This window comes from Lissotriton vulgaris, chromosome 11, assembly GCF_964263255.1.
Source record: "Lissotriton vulgaris chromosome 11, aLisVul1.2, whole genome shotgun sequence".
NCBI classification, from domain to species: Eukaryota; Metazoa; Chordata; class Amphibia; order Caudata; family Salamandridae; genus Lissotriton; species Lissotriton vulgaris.
Genome location: NC_141699.1, coordinates 671,559,212 through 671,584,835, shown reverse-complemented (window position 1 = coordinate 671,584,835; position 25,624 = coordinate 671,559,212). Strand labels below are relative to the sequence as shown.

The 25,624-nt window shown below is 41.9% G+C and overlaps 1 protein-coding gene across 1 annotated transcript in view; it reads left to right on the top strand.

Moving 5' to 3' along the window:
- Positions 1–25,171, top strand: part of DUSP26 (dual specificity phosphatase 26) — a 120,302-nt gene extending 95,131 nt beyond the window's left edge. The window contains exon 4 of the mRNA XM_086943774.1: positions 24,059–25,171. Coding sequence (XP_086799900.1) covers positions 24,059–24,258 — 200 coding nt within the window. The 3' untranslated portion in view covers positions 24,259–25,171. The remainder of the gene's footprint in view (positions 1–24,058) is intronic.
- Positions 25,172–25,624: the final 453 nt, after the last annotated feature.

The window sequence follows — 25,624 nt, the reverse complement described above, 5'->3', positions numbered from 1 at the left end:
TTTCAAGGGTTACATTACACTGAAAGGAGGTCTGTCAGTGTGTCACAAGGATGGTGTTATCAGTGATGTCATGAGTGATGTCACTGACCATGTCATGAGTGATGTAATATGTGACGTCATCAGCAGTGCATTGCAGGCGCGCAAGTTATAGTGAGTCCAACTAACTATAACGTGGGAATTTCAATGGTTTTATATCAGTAAAATTTCCAGCTAACTATAACTGGTGTGAAACCTATGGTTTTTTCAGTGAATTTAATAGGTTTTTTAAATGCTAATTCCTAACTATAACTGGTGTGAAACCTATTGTTTTTTCTGTGAATTTCAAAGGTTTTTTAAATGCTAATTCCTAACTATAACTGGTGTGAAACCTATGGTTTTTTCAGTGAATTTCATAGGTTTTTTAAATGCTCATTCCTAACTATAACTGGTGTGAAACCTTTGTTTTTTTCAGTGAATTTCAAAGGTTTTTTAATAGCAAATTTCTATAGCTATGAAATGTAATATTTTTTATAATGAATCCTCTAATGTATATTTATGTAATACTATTTTTTTTATGTATATTGTTCATGTTTTTTTTTTTTGCCCTGGAGCGCTCCCGGGGTGCGTCACGGTGAGCGCACCGGAAAGCGCAGTCTTGAGGCGCGCCCTAGGGCGCGTACCGGTGAGCGTCCCGTTAGCGCTTTTGCCGTGAACGAAAACATCATCATGACGTATCGCGTAGCCGCGTCCGCTTGATACGCACGGCGTAAACGCACCCGGAAGCACTCGAGCACATACGATCGCGCAACGTTAGCATCCGACGCGCCCCTGGGCACGCCCCGGGGCACGCCGGGGGCGCGTAGCGTAAGCGCGTCGGGTCATGTGACCTAAAAATAACACTTTTTATTGGTGCAGGACAGTTTTGGTTTCCAAATGATGAAAGCCTTGGTCATGTGACCTGAAATTAACACTTTTCATTGGTTCAGGACAGTTTTTTTTCCAAATGATGAAAGCCCCCACCTTTTTTCCTCATTCTCATTTTGTACTTTGAGTGAAGAAGACCTGTTGAAAGACCTCTCTGTACTTTTTTTGACTGAAAAATGGCTTCAGTAGCAGCAGCAGCAGCATCTGAGCCACCACCAAGAGGACCACCACTACACCCCAGTGGTGGAGATGAAGAAGAAGAGGAGGAGGAGGAGGAGGAGGGGAGGAGGACATTCCTACCAGAAGACAATACCCCATATAGGCCAAAGCAGCACATTGTACGGGAGTTTTTTTCCATCCCAAGTGGCCTCAAAAAGGTGAATGCGCCAAAGGTGACTTGCCTAATCTGTGGCACTGAACTTTCAAGGGGGAACCCTAACAAGAAATACTCATTTGGCAATAACACCATGATTCGCCACATGCAGCGCAGGCATCCCAACAACTATGCTGCGGCAGAGGTCCGTGAACTGGCCACAAACCCCAGTTTGGCAATACAAGATCACTTGTATATTTTGTGGTAAGAACATCACCTATGGTGAGCAAAGCATAAAGCTCATCAACCGTGCTGGTGACAACCACAATTGCACCAAAAAACAATAATTTTTCCCAGATTTTTTTTTGCTCCAGTTGAGCTGTTTACAATTCCCTGTTTTTTGTTTCTAGCCATAAAAATAACAAAAAAAATACAAAATTGTTCATAAAAGCCAAAAAAGTAAAAAATGTTCAAAAAAACATTAAAAAAAATATAAAACAACAAAAAGAAGAAAAAAACAGTTCTTTTTAGAACTACCTCCAATTTATAAAAAAAGTCTACATTTTTTAAAAACTCTGTCATTCTTTTCCCCCCATGGTACGCTCCCCCACGCAAATCAAATTTTTATTTTTTTATTTTTGCCCCGCGGGGCCCTTTTATGGCCCCCACATCAAACCTAGGGGGTCGGGGGGTCTACTCTGCCCCCTTTTGGTCATTTCCCCCTTTGTTTTTGCCACCTCTTGTGTCTTGATGCTACCGAGACACAAGATGGCGGCCGCTCCGGACTGTTTGGAATGTTGACAGACACCCGAGAGCCAATCAGGTTTCCGCGCGTGAACTCGCGTAGCGCGCTGGTTAGCGCCCCGGTGCGCGTATCGGGGCGCGCTTATAGATATATATATATATTTTTACCTAAATTACTCAAAATCCACAAGAGCACATATCTTGAGACATAGCAAAGGCACATCGGGCTACCATGCCCTACAATTTTGCCAAGTTTGGTGGAAATCCATTCAAGTTCAAGTTCGGGCATTTATATAGCGCACTACTCACCCAGAGGGTCTCAAGGCGCTAGAGGGAGGGGTTCATTATTTGTCGAATAGCCAGGTTTTCAGTTCTTTTCTGAAGGAGATGTGGTTCTGAGTAAGGCGGAGGTGGGTGGGGAGTGAGTTCCAGGTCTTAGCAGCCAGGAAGGAGAAGGATCTGCCACCCATGGTGGATTTTCGGATGCGCGGGACTGCGGCGAGGGCTTGATTGGATGATCTTAGTTGGCGGGTGGGTTTGTAGAAGGACAGTCGAGAGTTGAGGCATTCGGGTCCTAGATTATGAAGGGCCTTGTGTGCGTGGGTGAGAAGGCGGAAAGTAATTCTTTTGTTGACGGGAAGCCAGTGGAGGTCTTTTAGGTGTCCGGTGATGTGATCTTGGCGCGGGATGTCTAATATGAGTCTCGCTGACGCGTTTTGGATGCGCTGGAGTTTTTTCGGCAATTTTGTTGTAATTCCGGCATAAAGTGTGTTGCCATAATCCAGACGACTCGTGACCAGTGCATGGGTGACAGTCTTTCTTGTCTCGAGGGGGATCCAGCGGAAGATCTTTTTGAGAATGCGAAGGACGTTGATGCAGGAGGACGAGACGGCGTTGACTTGTCTGGACATTGAGAGAGAGGAGTCTAGAATGAAGCCAAGGTTACGTGCATGGTCTGTGGGTGTGGGTGCTGTGCCCAGAGCGGAAAGCCACCAAGAGTCGTCCCAAGCTGAGGGGGAGGATCCTAGGATGAGCACCTCCGTTTTGTCTGAGTTGAGTTTTAGGCGGCTCTGTTTCATCCATTCGGCTACTTCTTTCATGCCTTCATGAAGATTGGTTTTGGCGGTGTTGGGGTCTTTGGTGAGGGAAAGGATTAGCTGGGTGTCGTCGGCGTAAGAGATGATGTTGAGGTTGTGTTGACGTGCGATAGAGGCAAGAGGACTCATGTAGACGTTGAAGAGGGTGGGACTGAGTGAGGATCCTTGAGGTACGCCGCAGATGACTTCTGTGGCCTTTGAGTAGAATGGGGGAAGTCGGACTCTCTGAGTTCTCCCAGCTAGGAACGAGATGATCCAGTCCAAGGCTTTTCCTTGTATGCCAATGTTGCTGAGGCGTTGTATAAGGGTGCTGTGGCAGACTGTGTCGAAAGCGGCAGAGAGGTCGAGTAGGATGAGGGCCACTGTTTCTCCATTGTCCAGGAGTGCTCGGATGTCGTCGGTCGCTGCAATGAGGGCGGTTTTGGTGCTGAGTTTGGCTCGAAATCCGGATTGAGAAGGATCAAGGGAGTTGTTGGATTCAAGGAAGGCGGCAAGCTGGCTGTTGGCGGCTTTCTCGATGACTTTGGCCGGGAAAGGGAGGAGGGATATGGGTCGGTAGTTTTTCAGTTCTGAGGGGTCTGCTGTGGGTTTTTTCAGAAGGGCGCTGAGTTCGGCCCCCTTTTTTCTCGGCCCCCGCTTGATGAATCCCCCCCAAACTTTCTTGAAATGTTGCGATTTCCCTATTCAAAATAATCCTAACTATAACTACCTACTGGCGACCGCCAGTAGGTAATATATATATATATATATATATATATATATATATATATATATATATATATATATATATATATATATATATATATATATATATATATATATATATATATTTTCACTGAAAAAACCATAGGTTATAGACCATATATAGTTAGGAATTAGCATTTACAAAACCTTGAAAATTCACTGAAAAAACCATAGGTTATAGACCATATATAGTTAGGGATTAGCATTTACAAAACCTTATTTTACTCACACAAAACCATTGAAATTCGCATATATAGTTAGTTGCACTAACTATATATCGCGCACCCTCAATCCACTGCTGATGATGTCACATATTAAATCATTCATGACATGGTCAGTGACATCACTGATGACATCACTGATGACATCATCCACTGACTGTATGTTTCTGTAAAGTTAAAATATGTCTTACATATTGAAGAATGAGTGGATGTATAAGTGTCTGGATGAAGGATTTAGTAGGTGCATGACTGACTGTATGAGTGAGTGATTAAATGTGTCTCACTGAGTGCATGGGTTAGTGACTAAACTGTCTTAATTTGTGCATCATAATATCTGTTGTTCTGTAAACTGCTGCTTGTGTTGATCAGTAGCCATATGAGTAACTATATGGGTTATTGATTGGTTGCCCAAGTATTTGTATGGGTGACTGAGTGTGTGTGTGGGTGGCTGGGAGGTGTATGACTCTGTGCATAGATGTGTGAGCAGTTGATTCACTAGATGTATGGGTTCAAAAGTGCATGTGGAAACAGCTGTATGGGCGGTTGACTGTGTGCATGAGTGTATTGGTGAGTGAATGGATATCTCAGTGCTACATGTCAAAGTAAGTACATATGTAAAACACAGTACATGTGAGAGTTGACATATATAAATAACTGTGCATGAGAGCCAGTGAATGTGTGATTGGCTGTATGGATCATTGTGAACTTGTATCAGGGATTGTATAAGAGAGTAAATATGTGTTAGTATATGTTTGAATAAGTAAGGTGTGTATAACTGTATAGTTGAGGAAATGGAGGTGTGATTGATTCTTTGCATGACTGACTAGGTGTGTGAGTAACTCCATGGATGAGTGACAGTCTGTGAGTGTCTGTTTACACTGATTGTATCTAAGGTTATATTAGAGTCTGAAGAGGTTCATTGTATTATCACATAAATGATATCATCAGTGATGTGATCAGTAATGTCAAATGAGATGCCATCAGTGATGTCATCAGTGATGTCATTTGAGATGTCATCAGTGATGTCATCAGTGATGTCATTTGAGATGTCATCAGTGATGTCACTGACCATGTCATGAATGATGTAATATGTGACATCATCAACCATCAACTGATCCGCGCCACCAAGAAAACAGCATTTAAGGACCGGCTGGACAACAACGCACACAACTGCAAGGAACTTTTCAACATTGTGAAAGAGCTCTCCAACCCCAACGCCGGAAACAACGACATCACCCCGTCGCAAGACCTCTGCAACTCCCTCGCCTCCTACTTCCACAACAAGATCACGGACATACACAACAGCTTCAGCCCACAAACAACGCTCCCAACGACCGCACCAACGCCCCCCACCACCACCCTCAGCGCCTGGACCCAGATCAACACAGAAGACACCATCCACACAATGAACTCTATCCACTCCGGATCCCCGACCGACCCGTGCCCCCACCACGTCTTCAACAAGGCCGACGCTTTCATCGCACCCCACCTGCGGGACATCATCAACTCCTCCTTCGACACCGCCACCTTCCCGGAGAGCTGGAAGCACGCCGAACTCAGCGCTCTACTAAAGAAACCAACAGCGGACCCCACCGAACTCAAGAATTACCGCCCCATCTCGCTCCTCCCGTTCCCAGCCAAAGTCATCGAGAAGACCGTCAACAAGCAGCTGGCCGCCTTCCTCTAGACAAATGGATCCCTCGACCCCTCTCAGTCTGGCTTCCGAGCCAACCACAGCACCGAGACCGCCCTCATCGCTGCCACCGATGACATCCGAGCCCTGCTGGACAACGGTGAAACAGCGGCCCTCATCCTCCTAGACCTCTCTGCGGCGTTCGACACTGTCTGCCACCGCACCCTAGTGCAGCGCCTCAGCAACATCGGAATCCAGGAAAAGGCACTGGAGTGGATCATCTCCTTCCTCGCTGGAAGGACACAGAGAGTCCGCCTACCACCGTTCAGATCTGCAGCCACGGAAGTCATCTGCGGCGTTCCTCAGGGCTCCTCTCTCAGCCCCACCCTCTTCAACGTCTACATGAGCCCCCTTGCGGCCATCGCACGCCAACACAACCTCAACATCATCTCCTACGCCGACGACACCCAGCTGATCCTCTCCCTGACCAACGACCCCGCCGCCGCCAGAACCAACCTCCACGAAGGGATGAAAGACGTAGCCGAGTGGATGACGACCAGCCGCCTGAAACTGAACTCAGACAAGACGGAAGTCCTCATCCTGGGCTCCTCGCCCTCCGCCTGGGACGACTCCTGGTGGCCCCCCGCCCTGGGCACTGCACCCAAACCGACAGACCACGCACGCAACCTGGGCTTCATCCTGGACTCCTCCCTCTCCATGACCAGACAAGTCAACGCCGTCTCCGCGTCCTGTTTTAACATCCTGCGCATGTTACGGAAGATCTTCCGGTGGATCCCCACCGAGACCAGGAAGACGGTCACCCAGGCCCTCGTCACCAGCCGACTGGACTAGGGCAACGCCCTCTACGCCGGAACCACCGCCAAGCTCCAGAAGAGACTCCAGCGGATCCAGAACGCCTCAGCCAGACTCATCCTCAACATCCCCCGAAGCAGCCACATCTCCGGACATCTGAGAGACCTGCACTGGCTCCCCGTTAACAAGAGAGTCACCTTCCGCCTCCTCACCCACGCACACAAATCTCTACACGACCAAGGCCCGAGCTACCTCAACAACCGCCTCAACTTCTACGCTCCCAAACGCCACCTCCGATCGACCTACCACGCCCTCGCCGCCGTCCCCCGCATCCGAAGAGCGACAACAGGAGGAAGGTCCTTCTCCTACCTGGCCGCCAAGACCTGGAACACCCTCCCGACCGACCTTCGCCTGACCCAAGACCACCTCTCCTTCAGGAAGAAACTCAAGACCTGGCTGTTCGAGCAGTAGCGGCACCCCCCCCCCCCCCCCCAAGCGCCTTGAGACCCTCCGGGTAAGTAGTGCGCTCTATAAATGCCTTGATTGATTGATTGACATCATCAGCAGTGGATTGCGGGTGCGCGATATATAGTTAGTGCAACTAACTATATATGAGAATTTCAATGGTTTTGTGTGAGTAAAATAAGGTTTTGTAAATGCTAATCCCTAACTATATATGATCTATAACTTATGGTTTTTACAGTGAATTTTCAAGGTTTTGTAAATGCTAATTCCTAACTATATATGGTCTATAACCTATGTTTTTTTCAGTGAATTTCAATTTTTTTTATAGCATATATCAAAATCTGTAAAATGTATTATTCTTTTAAATGACAAATATATTTTATATGTTTTTAATATAATTTTTTTATGCATCTGCCAAACCCTGACCTCTAAATAGTGCACTGTGGTGGAAATGATTTTGGGACTATGACTGGGGTTGGTCTGGAAATGCTTTTACAGGACACCTTTCATCAATTGATGACACTTTTTCCCAAAACTGCCTTGGTATATTCCAATATATGCCAAAGACAGAAATGGAAGTGGCCCAACCAATTTTTTCCACAATTTGAGAAAGCACGGAAACATGTGAATAAATCTGTTTCTGCTTACATGAGAGACTTTAGAATGGGTTTAATATACAACAATAACTTGCGTTACAACATGCAAGACATCTACAGAGGAGATGGTGTGCACTTCTCCGATGAGGGGAATAGAATATTCCTCCTGAATTTAAAACTGTGCATTGGAACCTACTTGTAGGTACCTAAATTAGCCACAGAACCCAATAGCTCTTTTCAGAGCTACCCTACCTCTGATCATTCAAAACGTTTTTCTTTTCTAACTTTTTTCACTATTTTTCACCAAAGTACGCTCCCCGGTTCGCTTACCGGTGCGCGTACCAGGCGCTCCCCATGGGATTTTTATTTTTTTTTGGCCTATATGAGCGTCCTAAGCCCCCCTCAGAAAACCTAGAGGGTCAGAAAGTGTCTACCGTGCCCCCTTCTACCCATTCCCAACATTGTTTCCCCTCCATCTTGTGTCTCAATTCTACCGATACACAAAATGGAGGACTCCCGTAACGCTGCCGGTACGCGTACCGGGGCGCGCACCGGTGAGCGCTCGCTAAAAAAAGGTGGGAAAGTAATTTACAGAAAAACCACTGGAGACACTTTCATCAAATATAGAATAGGCCCTACTGCATAGCAGTCCCTACCATTTACCCAAATTCGATGGAATTCCATTGAGAAAATTATGCTGTAGGCCTGACTAAATATCCTGAGGTAAATTACATGACAAAAACACATATGAAGTGTTAGAATTGACAACCAATTAAAATGTTACTTTCATTTTCTACTATTATTTCAAGACATTTGATTGGTTATGTACCTGAATATATATAAAGAAAGAGAGAGAAACACAACCATTTTGACTACTACTTCCTGAAGTACATTTCAAGAGCATTTTCACTGTCAACTTTAACTTCTTTTTCAAAGGTAAGATATAATTTAAAAAATTTGAAAGGAGAACTATGTTATGCACTTTAAATTAATTTAGGAAAACGTTTTCAGATAGTTACATACTGTCCCTCTACAAGAGTTAGTCATTGAGAAAGACTTAATTATTTAAATTATTGATTGAGTTAGGCTTCTGTGGTATAATTATGAATTTACTTAGGCTTCATCACAGGCACTTTTTAATAGTTCTACTTCCTGCCTGAAACCATGCACTGCCCAAAGATTACTTCACTGTTAAAAACTCACAAGTACCTGTCTGAACAACAGTTCCCTATCTCCACTGATATATTTATTTTTTATGCAATTTACAGCAAGAAAATGGAAGCACAGCAAAAAGAAAATACAATTTCATTTGAAATTAAGATTGAAAACAATCCAAACCAAGAAAAAGAAGAACTAGACTTTATGGATGTAACAGTAGACCAAGAATTATTAAAATGTGCTGAAGAATGTGATTCTTGGAATGAAAAGGAGGACATACCTGATGATTTAATGTTACAAATTCTCTTAGATTTTGAAAAATCAGAACAATAAATTTAAATTTTAAAAGTTAAAATTGTTTGAGACATTATTCTTTTTAATATGAAAATTATGAAATAGTACCCAAAAAGATAAAATATAAACTGAGACTTAAAATATACTGTGCAACTTTTGTGTGTTACATAGTAAGTTTGCTGATAGTTACTTCCTTTCTCCCACTATATTATCTCCAATGTGTATTTAACATCTCTTTATCATCTCCTGCCTCCATGTTCTTTCTGCTTTCCTCACAGACTATGCTATGAATTCTATATACCACAATAACTTCTGAAACAACATGCAAGATATCTACAAAGGAAACGGTGTATATTTATTTTTAGACTCTGCATTGGTACCTACATGTTGGTACTTAAATAAAAAAATAAATACAACAAAAAGAACAATCAATAAACATACAATATTTGAACATTCTTTCATTCTTTTTTCCCTATATTACGCTCCCCGGACCGCTTCCCGGTGCGCGTACCGGGCGCTCCCCCCGCAAAAAAAACGATAATAAAAATTATTTTTTTTGCCCCGCGGGGCCCTTTTAAAGCCCCCTCATCAAACCTAGGGGGTCAGGGAGGATGTACTCTGCCCCCTTATGCTCATTTCCCCCTTTGTTTTTGCCACCTCTTGTGTCTCGATCCTACCGAGACACAAGATGGCGGCCGCTCCGGACTGTTTAGAATGTTCACAGTCACCGGGGAGCCAATCCGCTTCTCCTCGCGAAGTTCCGTTACGCGTCAGGTACGCGAACCGGGGCGCTAACCGGGACGCTGTCACAGATATATATATTTTTTTGAACGTTCATTTCTCAAAATCCACTGGAGCACATATCTTGAGACCTAGCAAAGGCACATCTGGCTACCAGTCCCTACAATTTTGCCAAGTTTCGTGTAAATCCATTCAGCCGTTCGAGCTGAAAGTGAGTCCAACCGCCCTATGGAAAAATGAATGGGAAAAACGTGTTTTGAGACCCCCCTTTTTCTCTGCCCCCCCTTGACGAAACCCCCCCCAAATTTTCATGGGCTGGTCAGAAACAAAATGTGCCATTTTCCTGAAAATTTCAGCCAATTCCGTCCACAAACACCAAAGTTATTCGACATAGAATTTTCAGAAATCCCATAGGAAAAAAATCCTAACTATATATACCTACTGGCGACCGCCAGTAGGTAATATATATATATATATATATATATATATCCAACCACTTTTTTTTCGCTGTAGAACCCTGCCGCTTGTCAAAGGCGGGCCTCGAATGGGATAGCGAATCCCAAAAACATCCAACCAGTACTTCTCCAGTAAGGAAAAAGAAATCCGGGCCACTTTAAAGTGCAAAGCGTGATTTATTCAAATGGCTTTCTCGACGCGTTTCGCAGTAAATACTGCTTTTTCACGAGGAAAAAGTGAAAAAGCAGTATTTACTGCGAAACGCGTCGAGAAAGCCATTTGAATAAATCACGCTTTGCACTTTAAAGTGGCCCGGATTTCTTTTTCCTTACTGGAGAAGTACTGGTTGGATATATATATATATATATATATATATATATATATATATATATTCCACACGAAATAAAGTTTCGCTGCACACTTCTTGGGTTTCAAGCAGTTATTTATTTTCAGAACGTGACAAAAGCTTTTGTGGAATATTTACGAGACACTGCTCTGGTCTCGATGCGGGCACCCACTGAACAGTGCTCCCGCTGCTACAGGACAATTTGTGTGTATATATATATCTATACTACTATTATAAAGTAAGAACTTTGAACCTTTAGGGCGGGTAAACTCGGGAACCACATCGCCAATCCACACACCCGATACATTGTTGTAATTGTCAGGGTGTGCAGATGGACATAGGCAAAATAAATTAAGAAAGTATAAGTTATTTAAAAAATTTACTAGAAAAAAAAGTAGTACCATGGAAGTAGCACCGGCCGCGACGTGCGTGCTGACATCAGGAGCGCGGGGAGGAGCGGCATCCAGGAGCGCGAAGAGGAGCGGAGGACTTGAGCGCGGGGAGGAGCGGCGGACAGGCGGGGAGGAGCGGTGAGGAGCGGCGGACAGGCTGGGAGGAGCGGCGAGTAGCGGTGGACCGGTAAACTCGGGAGCGCGGGGAGGTGCGACGGTGAGGTAAGGCTCCGGGGGACCAACGGACAATGTCGGGGTGGGCGGGGGCCCTGAAGCCAAGGTCAGGACGGGCTGCTACTCCGGGGGACCCATGGACAATGTAGGGGCGGGTGGGGGCCCTGAAGCCTGATTGTTCCCGGACAAGGTCGGGACGGGCTGCTAGTATATATATATATATATATATATTGGTAGCGTTTCCTGTTTGCTACAGCGTCTGAAGAAGGCTTGAAATGCCGAAATGCATTACGCTTTGCATCCTGTCAATAATAGTTTCCTCCAACAGTTCCCCGCAGTGGCCTCTGATCTCTTACACATTAAGCGGTCCATTGGAAGCAATTCTATGCGTTTGTCGGCAGCGCAAAGGGGCCCCACTCTCCAAGTGTGCTGCGGTATTTGCTGACACGAGTGGCAACACTTTTGAAAAAACTCCCGAGGTATCGGATTACCGCAGGACAGCCGTTTACAGCAGCGTGGGTAAGAGGCTACTGCCAGGAGCAGCTCATCATTGAGAGAAGGTGGGATCACTAAAATCCATGCCTTCAGCCCTACCCGACATCGTTGTACTCAGGCAGAGTGTTGGGGACCTGAGGAGGTACTGGACATTTATTACAGCGCAACCAATAATCATATTACCCCCTCGCTTTTGCCAGGTATTACAGCATGCACCAAGCAACAACTTCGCCAATGCACTTACCACTCAGGTGCATGATGGGAGTTGTGGTCCAGAAGCACTGTGACTACAGCTGCCAAAGATTCGGCGTGGTCAGCTGACTCCCTGGTTCAGTGGAGGACCGCAGGAGGACAAAAGGAGGAGTTTGGTAGCGTTTCCTGTTTGCTACAGCGTCTGAAGAAGGCTTGAAATGCCGAAATGCATTACGCTTTGCATCCTGTCAATAAAGTTTCCTCCAACAGTTCGCCGCAGTGGCCTCTGATCTCTTACACATTAAGCGGTCCATTGGAAGATATATATATATATATATATATATATATATATATATATATATATATATATATATATATATATATATATATATATATATATATATATATATATATATATATATATATATATATATTCACTGAAAAAACCATAGGTTATAGACCTTATTTTACTCACACAAAACCATTGAAATTCCATATATAGTTAGTTGCACTAACTATATATCGCGCACCCGCAATCCACTGCTGATGATGTCACATATTACATCATTCATGACATGGTCAGTGACATCACTGATGACATCACTGATGACATCTCAAATGACATCACTGATGACATCACTGATGACAACATCCAGTGACTGTATGTTTCTGTAAAGTTAAAATATGTCTTACATATTGAAGAATGAGTGGATGTATACGTGTCTGGATGAAGGATTTAGTAGGTGCATGACTGACTGTATGAGTGAGTGATTAAATGTGTCTCACTGACTGCATGGATTAGTGACTAAACTGTCTTAATTTGTGCATCATTATGTCTGTTGTTCTGTAAACTGTTGCATGTGTTGATAAGTAGCTATATGAGTAACTATATGGGTTATTGATTGGTTGCCCAAGTATTTGTATGGGAGACTGAGTGTGTGTGTGGGTGGCTGGGAGGTGTATGACTCTGTGCATAGATGTGTGAGCAGTTGATTCACTAGATGTATGGTTTCAAAAGTGCATGTGGAAACAGCTGTATGGGCGGTTGACTGTGTGCATGAGTGTATTGGTGAGTGAATGGATATCTCAGTGCTACATGTCAAAGTAAGTACATATGTAAAACACAGTACATGTGAGAGTTGACATATATAAATAACTGTGCATAAGAGCCAGTGAATGTGTGAGTGGCTGTATGGATCATTGTGAACTTGTATCAGGGATTGTATAAGAGAGTAAATATGTGTTAGTATATGTTTGAATAAGTAAAGTTTGTATAACTGTATAGTTGAGGAAATGGAGGTGTGATTGATTCTTTGCATGACTGACTAGGTGTGTGAGTAACTCCATGGATGAGCGACAGTCTGTGAGTGTCTGTTTACACTGATTGTATCTAAGGTTATATTAGAGTCTGAAGAGGTTCATCGTATTATCACATGAATGATATCATCAGTGATGTGATCAGTAATGTCAAATGAGATGTCATCAGTGATGTCATCAGTGATGTCATTTGAGATGTCATCAGTGATGTCATTTGAGATGTCATCAGTGATGTCATCAGTGATGTCACTGACCATGTCATGAATGATGTAATATGTGACATCATCAGCAGTGGATTGCGGGTGCGCGATATATAGTTAGTGCAACTAACTATATATGGAATTTCAATGGTTTTGTGTGAGTAAAATAAGGTTTTGTAAATGCGAATTCCTAACTATATATGGTCTATAACCTATGGTTTTTTCAGTGAATTTTCAAGGTTTTGTAAATGCTAATTCCTAACTATATATGGTATATAACCTATGGTTTTTTCAGTGAATATATATATATATACATACATATAAAAACATATATCATCTGTATATCTATATAAATACAAACATAAATGCATGCATACATATACTTATATGCATACAGATGCATGTTATTTACATGAAAGTTGAAAAAACACTAATAAAAGCAAAGCTAAAAAGCCACCTCATTACAAACAGAATGGCTTTAACTTAAACGAGGGCGAGATCTATTGCATTTTCAATGCTTGTTTACTTTGGTTCCATCAAGAAGGCATTCAGATGTGTCACACATTTGCCATAAATTCTGAATGTTAGCACTCTAGTTGCACATTAGATCACTGTAGTAAAGCTACTGCTCACCAGGGACGTCTGCTGCTGGTATTCAAAGTGCATGTTTCAGTCTGCATGTCACAATTTTTTTAATGAAATAGAAGAGCATTTGAGAAGTCACTCAAAATGATCCCTAATTTTTCTTTCTGAAGCACTAATCATACTTTCTATGGCAAAATTAACCCTTTCATGTTGTTCCTTTTTAAATTGAGTGTTTTCAGACTTACCACTTCATTCCAATCAAGATGGCTTCTGGTGTGCCATACTTTTGTCATAAGTAAGACTGTTAGCGCTCTAGTTGTTCTTTAGAACACTCTGGGACATTCTGTAATTGGGCTATACTTGGGGTACATCTGGGTGATATTTGGGCTACATTTAGGCTCTTTTGTCTCTGGTGGCCATCTTGGGAGACTGTATGTCAGAATTTTTTAATGAAATTGAAGATGGTTTGAGAAGTCACTCAAAATGTGCCCTAATTTTTCTTTCTGCAGCACTAATCATAATTCATATGGCAAAATATACCCCCTCATTTTGTTCCTTTTTAAATTAAATGTTTTAAGAGTTACCACTTTATTCCAATCAAGATGGCTTCAGGTGTGCCATACCTTTGTAATAAGTAGGACTGTTAGCGCTCTAGTTATTCTTTAGAACACTCTGGGACATTCTGTCATTGGGCTATACTTGGGCTACATCTGGGTGATATTTGGGCTACATTTGGGCTCTTTTGTCTCTGGTGGCCATTTTGGGAGACTGCATGTCAGAATTTTTTAATGAAATAGAAGAGGATTTGAAAATTCACTCAAAATGTGCCCTAATTTTTCTTTCTGCAGCACTAATAATACCTTCTATTGCATAATATACCCCCTCATTTTGTTCCTTTTTAAATTAAATGTTTTAAGAGTTACCACTTTATTCCCATCACGATGGCTCCAGGTGTGCTATACCTTTGTAATAAGTAGGACTGTTAGCGCTCTAGTTGTTCTTTAGAACACTCTGGGACATTCTGTCATTGGGCTATACTTGGGCTACATCTGGGTGATATTTGGGCTACATTTGGGCTCTTTTGTCTCTGGTGGCCATTTTGGGAGACTGCATGTCAGAATGTTTTAATGAAATAGAAAAGGATTTGAGAAGTCACTCAAAATGTGCCCTAATTTTTCATTCTGCAGCACTAATCATACTTTCTATGGCAAAATATACCCCCTCATGTTGATTCTTTTTAAATTAAATGTTTTAAGAGTTATCACTTTATTCCAATCAAGATGGCTTCAGGTGTGCCATATATTTGTAATAAGTAGGACTGTTAGCGCTCTAGTTGTTCTTTAGAACACTCTGGGACATTCTGCCATTGGGCTATACTTGGGCTACATCTGGGTGATATTTGGGCTACATTTGGGCTCTTTTGTCTCTGGTGGCCATTTTGGGAGACTGCATGTCAGAATGTTTTAATGAAATAGAAAAGGATTTGAGAAGTCACTCAAAATGTGCCCTAATTTTTCATTCTGCAGCACTAATCATACTTTCTATGGCAAAACATACCCCCTCATGTTGTTTCTTTTTAAATTAAATGTTTTAAGAGTTACCACTTTATTCCAATCAAGATGGCTTCAGGTGTGCCATACCTTTGTAATAAGTAGGACTGTTAGCGCTCTAGTTGTTCTTTAGAACACTCTAGGAGGCTGCAGTAGAACACAAAGGAATCAACTGACAGTCTCTGTCCTTGTTGGATGTACATGTTTTACTGAGAATGTCAGACTTCATTTTCACATGACTGAGAAAGATAATGTGAATTTACAGAAAATATGCTTTCAGTTTAGCTTATAGATCCCCTTCCAAACCACTGTGGGAAAATCATGAGATATTAGTTTTCTTTCAAACAATATTCATGATATCACAGCAGAAGGTTTTTTCACATGGTAAAATCACCTTAGAACCCACCACAATTCCTAAAACGAGTATGGTACCATCAACAAATGATTTATAATGTAACTAAAGTCCTAAAACCCTCTATTAACTACAATGCTTTTTAATGAGGTGCTATCATGTATATTGGTCCCAAGATGGCTGCCAACACTTCTTGGATGAAGTGCTGACAGCCAATCAGATCAGATGTGTGGTTAGGCTCCGCCCAGATATATATCTTTTTTTGAACCTAAATTACTCAAAATCCACTGGAGCACATATATTGAGACCTAGCAAAGGCACATCGGGCTAACAGTCCCTACAATTTTGCCAAGTTTTGTGCAAATCCATTCAGCCGTTCGAGCTAAAAGTGAGGCCAACCGCCCTATGGAAATTAACATGGGAAAAACGCGTTTTGGGACCCCCCTTTTTTCTCGGCTCCCCCTTGATGAAACCCCCCCAAATTGTCAGGGGCTGCTCAGAAACAAAATGTTCCATTTTCCTGAAAATTTCAGCCAATTCCGTCCACAAACGCCAAAGTTATTAGACATAGAATTTTCAAAAATTCCATAGAGAAAATATCCTAACTATATATACCTACTGGCGACCGCCAGTAGATAATATATATATATATATATATATATATATATATATATATATATATATATATATATATATATATATATATATATTATTTTTTTATTTCAAAGATGTTATCATTTCGCCCCCATCAACACAAAGTGAAGAGCATCTAATTCATACATATTAGATTTCATGAAAACCCACAGTATTGAGATCTCCAGATTATAAATTGCCAGTATTCACAGGAGCAACTACTGAAAAGATGGTGGGGAGTGATCAAGCCAGGAAGATGCTATGCATAATCGATACACAGTCATGGAGACAAACATGAAAAGCTGAACCAAGCTGGGGACATCTTCACTGTGTACACCCAGTAGTAGGAGATGGGGTAAGAGCTATTTTGAGTTTCAAGCTTCTATCAAGGAATTTACCAATCTCCACTCTAAGAGCATCAAGCACAGGACAATTACCAACTATATGTACCACATCTGCCCGATACATTGGCATCTTCGACAACTGGTGCCTGAACCACCTCCCCCTTTAGCAATCTTCCTGGGGTATACTAGAGGTCATAAAGGGTTTTATAGTATTGAGTCGCTAAATTAGCGGACCATAATATGGAGGGACCTAGCTTGAGTGACTCCAGGAAAGAGCTGTCTGGGGGCCACGATTTTGTTTGCCATTTCAAAGAGTGGGTCTCCAGCTTGTCCTTCCATAGAGTTTAAGACCCTGTATCTCCACCCGATCGTAAAGTGAGACACCCCCTCACCCCCACTATTAAATCCATGAGCTCTATTTTAGAAAAACCTTGCGGACCCCCACCCTCCTTGATTAAAAAATCCCAGACTTGCAAATACTTAAAAAACTCCTTTTGACTAAGCTCAAACTTCAATTTTAATTCCTCAAAGGAGATAAATCCCAGATCTGTATAGAAGTCTCCTAGCCTTCTAAGACCGTGACCCTTCCATCCAAGTATGTAAGAGTCCCATAAGAATGCAGCAAGACCAGGAATTTCATGTATCAGGGTATAGAAGTTACATCGGCCCAGCCCCAGTTTCTTTTGCAGCATTGCCCAGATCTTGTAGGCTCCCTGAATGGTCTTAAAGCAAATGTTTTTAAAGTAGCTGAGATCTATCTGATGGAGAAAACACCCTATTGTAATTAAAAAAAACCTGAGGAATTTCTTCCCTCTCTTGGTGTATCCCATCCCCCTCCCCGATTAGCATGACCAGGTATTGCAGCGCAATAGCCCAGTCAAGAACTTGAGAGCCCTCCTAGATTTCGAATAGGCCGAAATAATACGAATTATTAACTCATCAATCAGCTTAAACCAATGATTTCCGAATTCAAGTGATATAGCCCAAAAGAAGTATAGCACTTTGAGCAGAAAATAATTTTGACAACATTACTCCTGCCGATTATAGATAGATTCAGCTTGTCGATTCTTGAAAAATGTGTCTTCGCCTTTTCAATAACAGGAGCTAGATTATTCTTCACAATTTGCTCAACTTCAGTAGAGAAAGTAACCACCTTACCTACCACCCAAGTATCATTGAACTGCACTTTGCTATTAATGACCACTTGGATTTTATCCCAATTTAAAGAGTACCCTGTAAACCTTCCGAAATTGGCAGGCTCTTTTCAATGTCTATAAAGGCCATGTCGGAGTCAGGGGTCACTATGGCAACATCATCAGCATAGGACAATACTTTTGTGACCCATCCATGATACCGCATAGGCGGGATTGAAGTATTACTATCCATTTTTCATAATATAGCATCTAAGCATATGGCAAAAAGTAGTCTAAAACATGGACACACTTGCCTTGTACCTCATTTAATCCTTATTTGTTCGGAATGTCCACCCATTAGTGCTATCCAAGCAATGGGATTACAGTTCAAAGCTCTAAACACTTTAATGTACCCAGGCCCAATACCACACCATTTTTTTAATGGCCCACAGGTACCTCCAGGAACCCTATCAGATGCTTTTTCGGCATCTAATAAAATTGCCACCTTAGGGTCTTCTGCCACCTCGGAGGCGTCTAAAAGTGTGATAACCCGTCGTGTATGATCACTGGTCCCCTTCCCTGGTAGAAAGCTGTGCGGCTTAGGGGAAACAGTCTTAAAAATTATACATGATAGCCGTATACCTAATACTTTTGAGTATAATTTAGTGTTGCTGTTAATCAACGTTATTGGCCGTTATGACCTGGGTTCATGGGGCTTTTTTTTTTTGGAAGACTACTATGTTTGCATTTTCCTATGATGCGGGGGGAGTCAGTCCCTCATAGATACTTGCAAACACATCTGTCAGGAATACCTCTAGTTGGGAGGATAATACTTTGTAGAACTCTATAGGGATCCTATCAGTACTGACCGCTTTTCGAGATGATAGGCTTTTTATAACAATCTGAATTTCCTCCCATCTGGGGGTGGAGTCGAGTGATTCCTTGTCTACATTTTGGAGAGGGACTTGACTTTAAAAATCGTATCATGTCTTCACCCTACCCCCACTCTGCTTCCTTTTTGTAGAGATCCTGATAATACTCTTGGAAAGTCTCTCCTGTGCCCTCTGGCACTCCAAAACTGTCACCATTGGGAGGCCCTAAGTTTTCTTATCTCTCCTTGTGTTGAATTTTGATGAACTCTGATAGTGAAGAGGTGGCCCACACAGTCACTATACTCACAGCGGTCTTTCTTCCAAGCAGGAACATTTTCTGCAGCCTTCATTGCAGAGATCTCAGTGATTGCGGATTTAGCTAGTGCTTCAATATGCTGTGCTTTCTCAAACTCTACCCCATCTAACGTTGCCTGTATTAATTTGGATCAGCTTTAGCCAAAGTGTTGTACTGTATCAACATTTGTTGCTTCTCTTTTTTTCTCCCCTCGGACTCCCAACTTAAAGGCATTCCATATTATCCCAGGTGGGGCACTCACCCTGTTTTCTTCCATAAAGAGCAGAGTCCATCTATCTATGAGCCTAAAATAGTCTTCACCAGCTAATAAAGCACGTTCAAACGTTCAATTTGATTCTAACCTCACTACCCCCTGAGATGATAACTCCAACACCAGGGGGTGATAGTGAAAGATGGCCTGGAGGAATTTTTCAATCATGCTTTTCTGGAGCAGACTATGAGTCCTATAAAAAATTATCTGAACAGGCATGTTTCCTAAGCAGGGCTGAAAAGTATGTGAACCCTGGATCTGATGTCGTAGTTTTACTCCAAACCTCTGCTAACCCATGGTCACTCCCAATATAATACAGAGCCATAAACACCTGGGCTTTACGTTCCGTATAGAAATTGTCCCTCGCCTCCAGTAATCCATTCCCTAAATGAATATTAAAATCGCCACAATGCTAATTCTTTGTCTGTCCAGCCTCTTGAAAATCCCCAGATCATCTGTGACTGGTCCATTCATTGAGCAGAATTACATTGTGCTTAATATATGGTTCTGATCTTTCTTGAGTAACTGATGCAAACAGATAAAAATGTCAAACTCTTTATCATTCTCTTTCCTTCTTCATCAAGGTGTTCCTCATAATGCCCTCCTCAACACCTTGAGCTCTCCTATTAGAAACTTAAATATCTCTTTCTACAGTTCCGCTTATGTTACACAGCTCTGCTAGAAAATCTCTCGGACGTCGTCTCCCACTGCAAAACTCAAGCCATGATTAAGTTGTTGAATTCATGCTGAACACACTTAGACCAAAGCCCCTCCTGATGTCCCACCTCATTGTGACCTCCCATCCCAAAGTTGGTAACTTTACTGAAAATTCTTGACTGTACTCCTCGCATTATTGATTGCACAAAGTCCTAAGAGTTCGCACTGAACACAAAATCTTCAAGTCCATGTAAACTTCTTAATCCAATTTAGAATTCTGAGAGGAATAAAATTGTTTGTAACTGAGGTTTCAAAGGTACCCATAGCCCTGATATAGACTATCCTGGATGCCATCACTAGGCAGGTTTCAGGTACCAAATGATACAATCACATAAGACCTGTACTAAGCACTCTTAAATGAGAGCCCGTTGAAGCCAGACATGTATTTAAAACTTGCATACGTTTCCCACAAGAGCCTTAACTCTAGAACTAATGACATTTTCGATGGTACCCACAACCCCAGGACCTCTGAATATCTCCTTCATTCAGAGTAAAAACAACTCTAAAACTATTTTTCTCTGATAGTGGCAAATTATCTCCAAGCCATTCCATCAGCAATAAGGACAATCTCCTTTTTTGAAACATTTGGAAGAGATTTTAAAAACCTACTATTCCAGGTCCATATTCGCCCATGATTCGTTTACAGCTTTCAGGTGTACACATTTTGACACACACGCATGAATGTACGCACACACACAGACACAGACACACACACAGCATAGGAGTCACACAAACTCTGCTTAAAGTTCTCCTGACAATATAAAGATAGTGGGTCTATGTAAAAGAAAACAAATTAGATGTAAACTATACAAACACATTAATAATAATCATTAAGAAATCAAATTAAAAATTGATTTTCCTAATAATTGGACCATATCTCTCTTGAGAAGGATGATTCGGACTGATTTATCTACGAAAAGGATTTGTCACTTACAAAGGGGGTAACAATTAATTCAGGACTGTACACATTTAATAGTCAGTATAGTGACTGTTCCTTTATACCCGTATTGGTTGCTTACGATTCCACAGTAATTCTCTTATTCACAAGGGTGTCCCTGTCTTTAATGATGAGTTGGCTAAAGAATGGTAGGTAGCAATGTATGCTTTTGGCGTACAGTGGCTTGAGTTAGCAGACGTAGCCTGTGGCCACCCTACATTAACTCATGGGTCTTCAATCTGTGGCAATAAAAATCTGGCATGCTAGGTAGCCGGAAAGTTTGTTTATTTAAAAAAAAAAAAGGGTGCTAAACCCCAAAATATATTATCACTAATATATTGTGGTTAAGTTGACTCTATAAACCATGAATTAGACAGCAGCTGCCAAGGGTTCTTCTGGAACAAAATGTTTGACATACTTCGATGAAAACAGAGGTTATGGAGGTTTTTAATTTCAATTAAAAGAAAAATCTCTCCTTAAAGTGCTTTAAGGGATAGCTTAATATACGAGAGTCAAACATGTAATTTGCTGTGTTGCCTGAACAATACCTCAACAGGATCTCAGGAGTAGTACAGGCTTAGGGCAGGCAGTTGGAGGGGGTGGGGGGCTTCCATGCCCCTCCTGTGTCGTAGGTTAGGGGAAAGGGGCTGAGCTACACATGTGGCCACAGCCCCTGCCAGATCAGGACTTGGTTTTGCTCGCTGGATTTTCTTACTAATAATATCTTACCCAGGGTTCCATGTGAAATCTTTGTACCCTAGAAATAGCCTGGTATCTAAAGCTTGGGTATGAAGGCTGTGTATCTCTACAGGAATACCTGTGCTCTGTGAGACATTACACATCCTCTGCCCTCCCGCCTGGTTGTTAAGCTGGTGAAACAAGACCTGTTCTCTTCAAGTCAGAAGTGTTGTGGTGATACCGTTGATTTCTCCTTTCTAGTGCCTTATGTTTCTGTTATCTGTTTGAGAACACCTTTCGTCTGCTGCTGGGCAGCGTTGGGACCCCTCTTGTGATTTTCTGTGTCATTTCCTTAGTTGCAGTGACGTTCATAGATCTTTCTTTTATTAATGGAGTGTGAGAAAAGGTGTCCACAAATAATAATTGGTGCAATTATCCTGAGCATCTGCTGTCGGCAATACACGAGTCACTGATTAGTATATTGTCATACTTTTAAGACTATAGTGAAAGAATTTGACAACATGGAAATGCTTTGATTACCTCAAGTACTTTTTGTTGTAAGGAGTCATACTCTTCTGATTACTTTCCTTGATTCTCTCCATCCACCCTGTACAGTCTGTGTCTTCAAGGGTTGCTAAATTTTCTAAGTACTACAGGCATGATCATCAACAACCCAAGCAATGTACATATGGAATCCAAATTATATAAATTACTACAGGATGATATTGCAGGAAACACCAATAAAGCCAGGGACCGATGGAGCACCCAATTAGAGAGAACACTGCAGGAGGAGGAATGGCACAATTGCTGTGCACTATTCACACTGCTTACACCAAACGGCGACTCACTTGCACATCATTCATTACAAGTACATACATCAAATATACCACACCCCACTCAAATTACTAAAATGTGGATTGAAGGCATATGTAAGATGTGCCCGTTGTAGAGAAGATAATGCCGGCTTCATGCACTTGGCATGGAAATATACAAAAATAAATCAGTACTGGGAAGAAGTCACAGCGACATTAAGTCAAATGTTAGAAACACAGATAGATTGTACAGCGAAAGCCTGCCTATTGGGTATAGTTGAAAAATTAAAATCAACTAAACGCAAACTCTGCATTATGGCATTGCTGATGCTAAAAGGTGTGTGTCCATGCACTGGGAAGGTAGGAGATCACCTAGTAAGAAACAATGGTTAACTGACTAAGATACTCTTAAAACGTATGAGGAAGAACTACCACCAACTGCAAGACCAAAAGAATACTGGCTGCCGCTGTCCGAATATTGGAGATCTAACCCGGATATGTTGTCCAATATCACTGAGTAACTGATTATATTGTATGGTGCGGTGAAAATGTAAAATATTTAGGTTCACTATGCATTGAAAACATACTATTTGTGTGTGTTAATCATATTGCACTACTGTGATCTGGTATGTTTTCTTTGTGATTGGTTTTGTTTTGTTTAGATATTCGTGAAATCATTTGTATAAATACACTGAAAACTTTAAGTAAAAGAAAAATAGTACTAAAGTCATGATTTCCAGGTGAGAGGTTAGATACTTGGTGCCCGGCCATGGACAGGGTACAACAATTCTTTTTGTTATAAATCGAGTGGGTGGTGTGATGGCCTTTAAGGCAGAGGAATGTCGTCCCACTGCTCTTTGAGCAGAAAAAAATACAATTATAATAACATAGTTATTATAATTTTATTTTTTACTGGTTCAGGGCTGGGTTAGGGCGGGCGGGGCTGGAGGCAAGGGGGAGGAGTGGTTTGTGTACACTAAGTGCACATGACTGCTTGGCCGGCAGTCTGGGACCGAGCAAAGCCTCATGCGCACCTAGCATGTTCCCTACCAAGCAGCATTACACAGCCTGGTGGGGAACATGCCAGGCCCCCAGTCCCCGACTCAGAGCCGATCCATAGTGCTCAGGACAATCACAATGCTGCATTGTAGTGTTGTGATTGGCTAAGAGGAGCCTGGGTGCTTCCTGGTTCCTGGACTCCGAAAGAGCAAGGAGAGACGGGCAGTGGAAGAGGTTAAGTGGTGTTTTTTAATTATTATGTCCCCCCTCCTCTACTCCTGTTCCCAACCTTCCCCCCGCCTGTCCACCCTCATTCCCTGCCAGCCGCCTTCACACTGCTAGAATTGTGAGAAGGTAGAGTAGTAATTTGTGTAATAAAGATTACTATCAAGCAATCAAAGAATTCTTCAGTAATGGTGGGTATGACAAGAACATGTCCATGTGGCCACAAACCATCATTATATATATTATGCTTTAAAATCTGCATATATATCCTCCCATCTCATTTTCCATGTTGATGTTGGAGTAACATATGATATATAAGAGATATGCACCATGTTCCATATTCCTTTTTTTCTCCCCACAGGCAAAATTCTAGTTCACTGTGCTATTGGAGTCAGTCGTTCGGCCACACTGGTGTTAGCCTACCTCATGATCCACCAACATATGGCCCTCGTGGAAGCCATCAAAACCGTAAAAGAGCATCGGGGCATTGTTCCCAACAGGGGATTCCTCCGGCAGCTGGTAGCCCTGGACAATTCTTTGAGAGTCAAGCGCAACATGTAGCTTTTAGGAACTCTTGTTTCCATTCTGAATTATTCAATGGGTGCAACTTCTGTAGCTACATTGCTTTAAAAAGGGTCTGATGTGTTGTGAGTTTGAACTTAGACTGATGTAGTGCTTGTACTATACTTCACCAAAAATTCAATTTCGCAGAACTAATGGGCATGGCCTCAGGTATCAGGGATCCATCTACGTGATTAGTAGAGTCTCCAGCAACAAAACATTCGGCTCATGGATCCGCGGAGAATCAGATGCCGACTTCAAATTCCCTGAGTAACACAATCAGCCTGCATTTTCAGCAAATGACCATTGATGGCCAGTGACAGGCTCAGCTCTGTCTAGAAAATAGCTGCACCAGTCCAACATCAAAACAAACAAATCACTGGTTGATCCAACTTTGACACTGGAAAACTAAATTTTGCCTCATTGCCAAGCATTGTTTTTCCTTACTTTAAAAAGTGGCATTGATTTTTTGTATTAATCTGATTTGTTTTTTAATTCCTGCACCGAGAGACGCTAGTTTATGTGTATGGTTTAGATCTCTGACCTTTTATTATCTTTTTCCATATTGACTCTTGATACATCACCCACAGATGGTTGGTTGAGCGATCCCCTACAAGTTAAATTCTCCATGCCTTACTAGGATTAAATGTTCCTTCTTTTGCTTAGGTGTAGCGCCTTTGTGCTCCTCTCCTCTCCACCCTTTTAGTAAGGGTTCACTTGACAATGGGCACAGCTTACTACTTTCTGTGCTGTCTCCTTTTTAAAAATTCGAAGCATTGCTTGTAGTCACTGCTGAAATTAATGTTGGCATCACTGTGCACAACTGCAAAACAATGGAAATAAATTGTGCAAAAACCAAAATATGCAAATAATAGGACAAAATACTTGTTTTATAATTTATATCTGGTACGCATCTGTTTGGAAACACTCTGAGCAAAACGATCTGATCATTGTCACTGTGGTTGAAATATCAGGCAAAAGCGTGATCAATTGCATGTAACAATGTCTCATGCTAACTTTTCTTTAAATGTGTTCACCTTTGAATCAGGATATCAAAGGCAGAGTCGATTGGTGATATTTTTCAAATCACCTTGATTAATTTTAGAATTAGAGCGTTGTAATTACAAGTGTGTTAGGAGGCTAGTTACTCAGCCTACACATCTTATTACTAATTTGGCATTAGAATATTCAAAACCTTTTAAAAAATATTCGCTCAGTCAGGGACTATGAGAAAAATCGATGGTTAACTTCAGAAACCACAATGGCCTTTTTGATGTCAAAGCTAGACAGCGCATGCACTGTCTCTTCGAGACATGTTGTTTACACACAGTGGTATTACAGGCCACACATATATTTTCATTGCTTC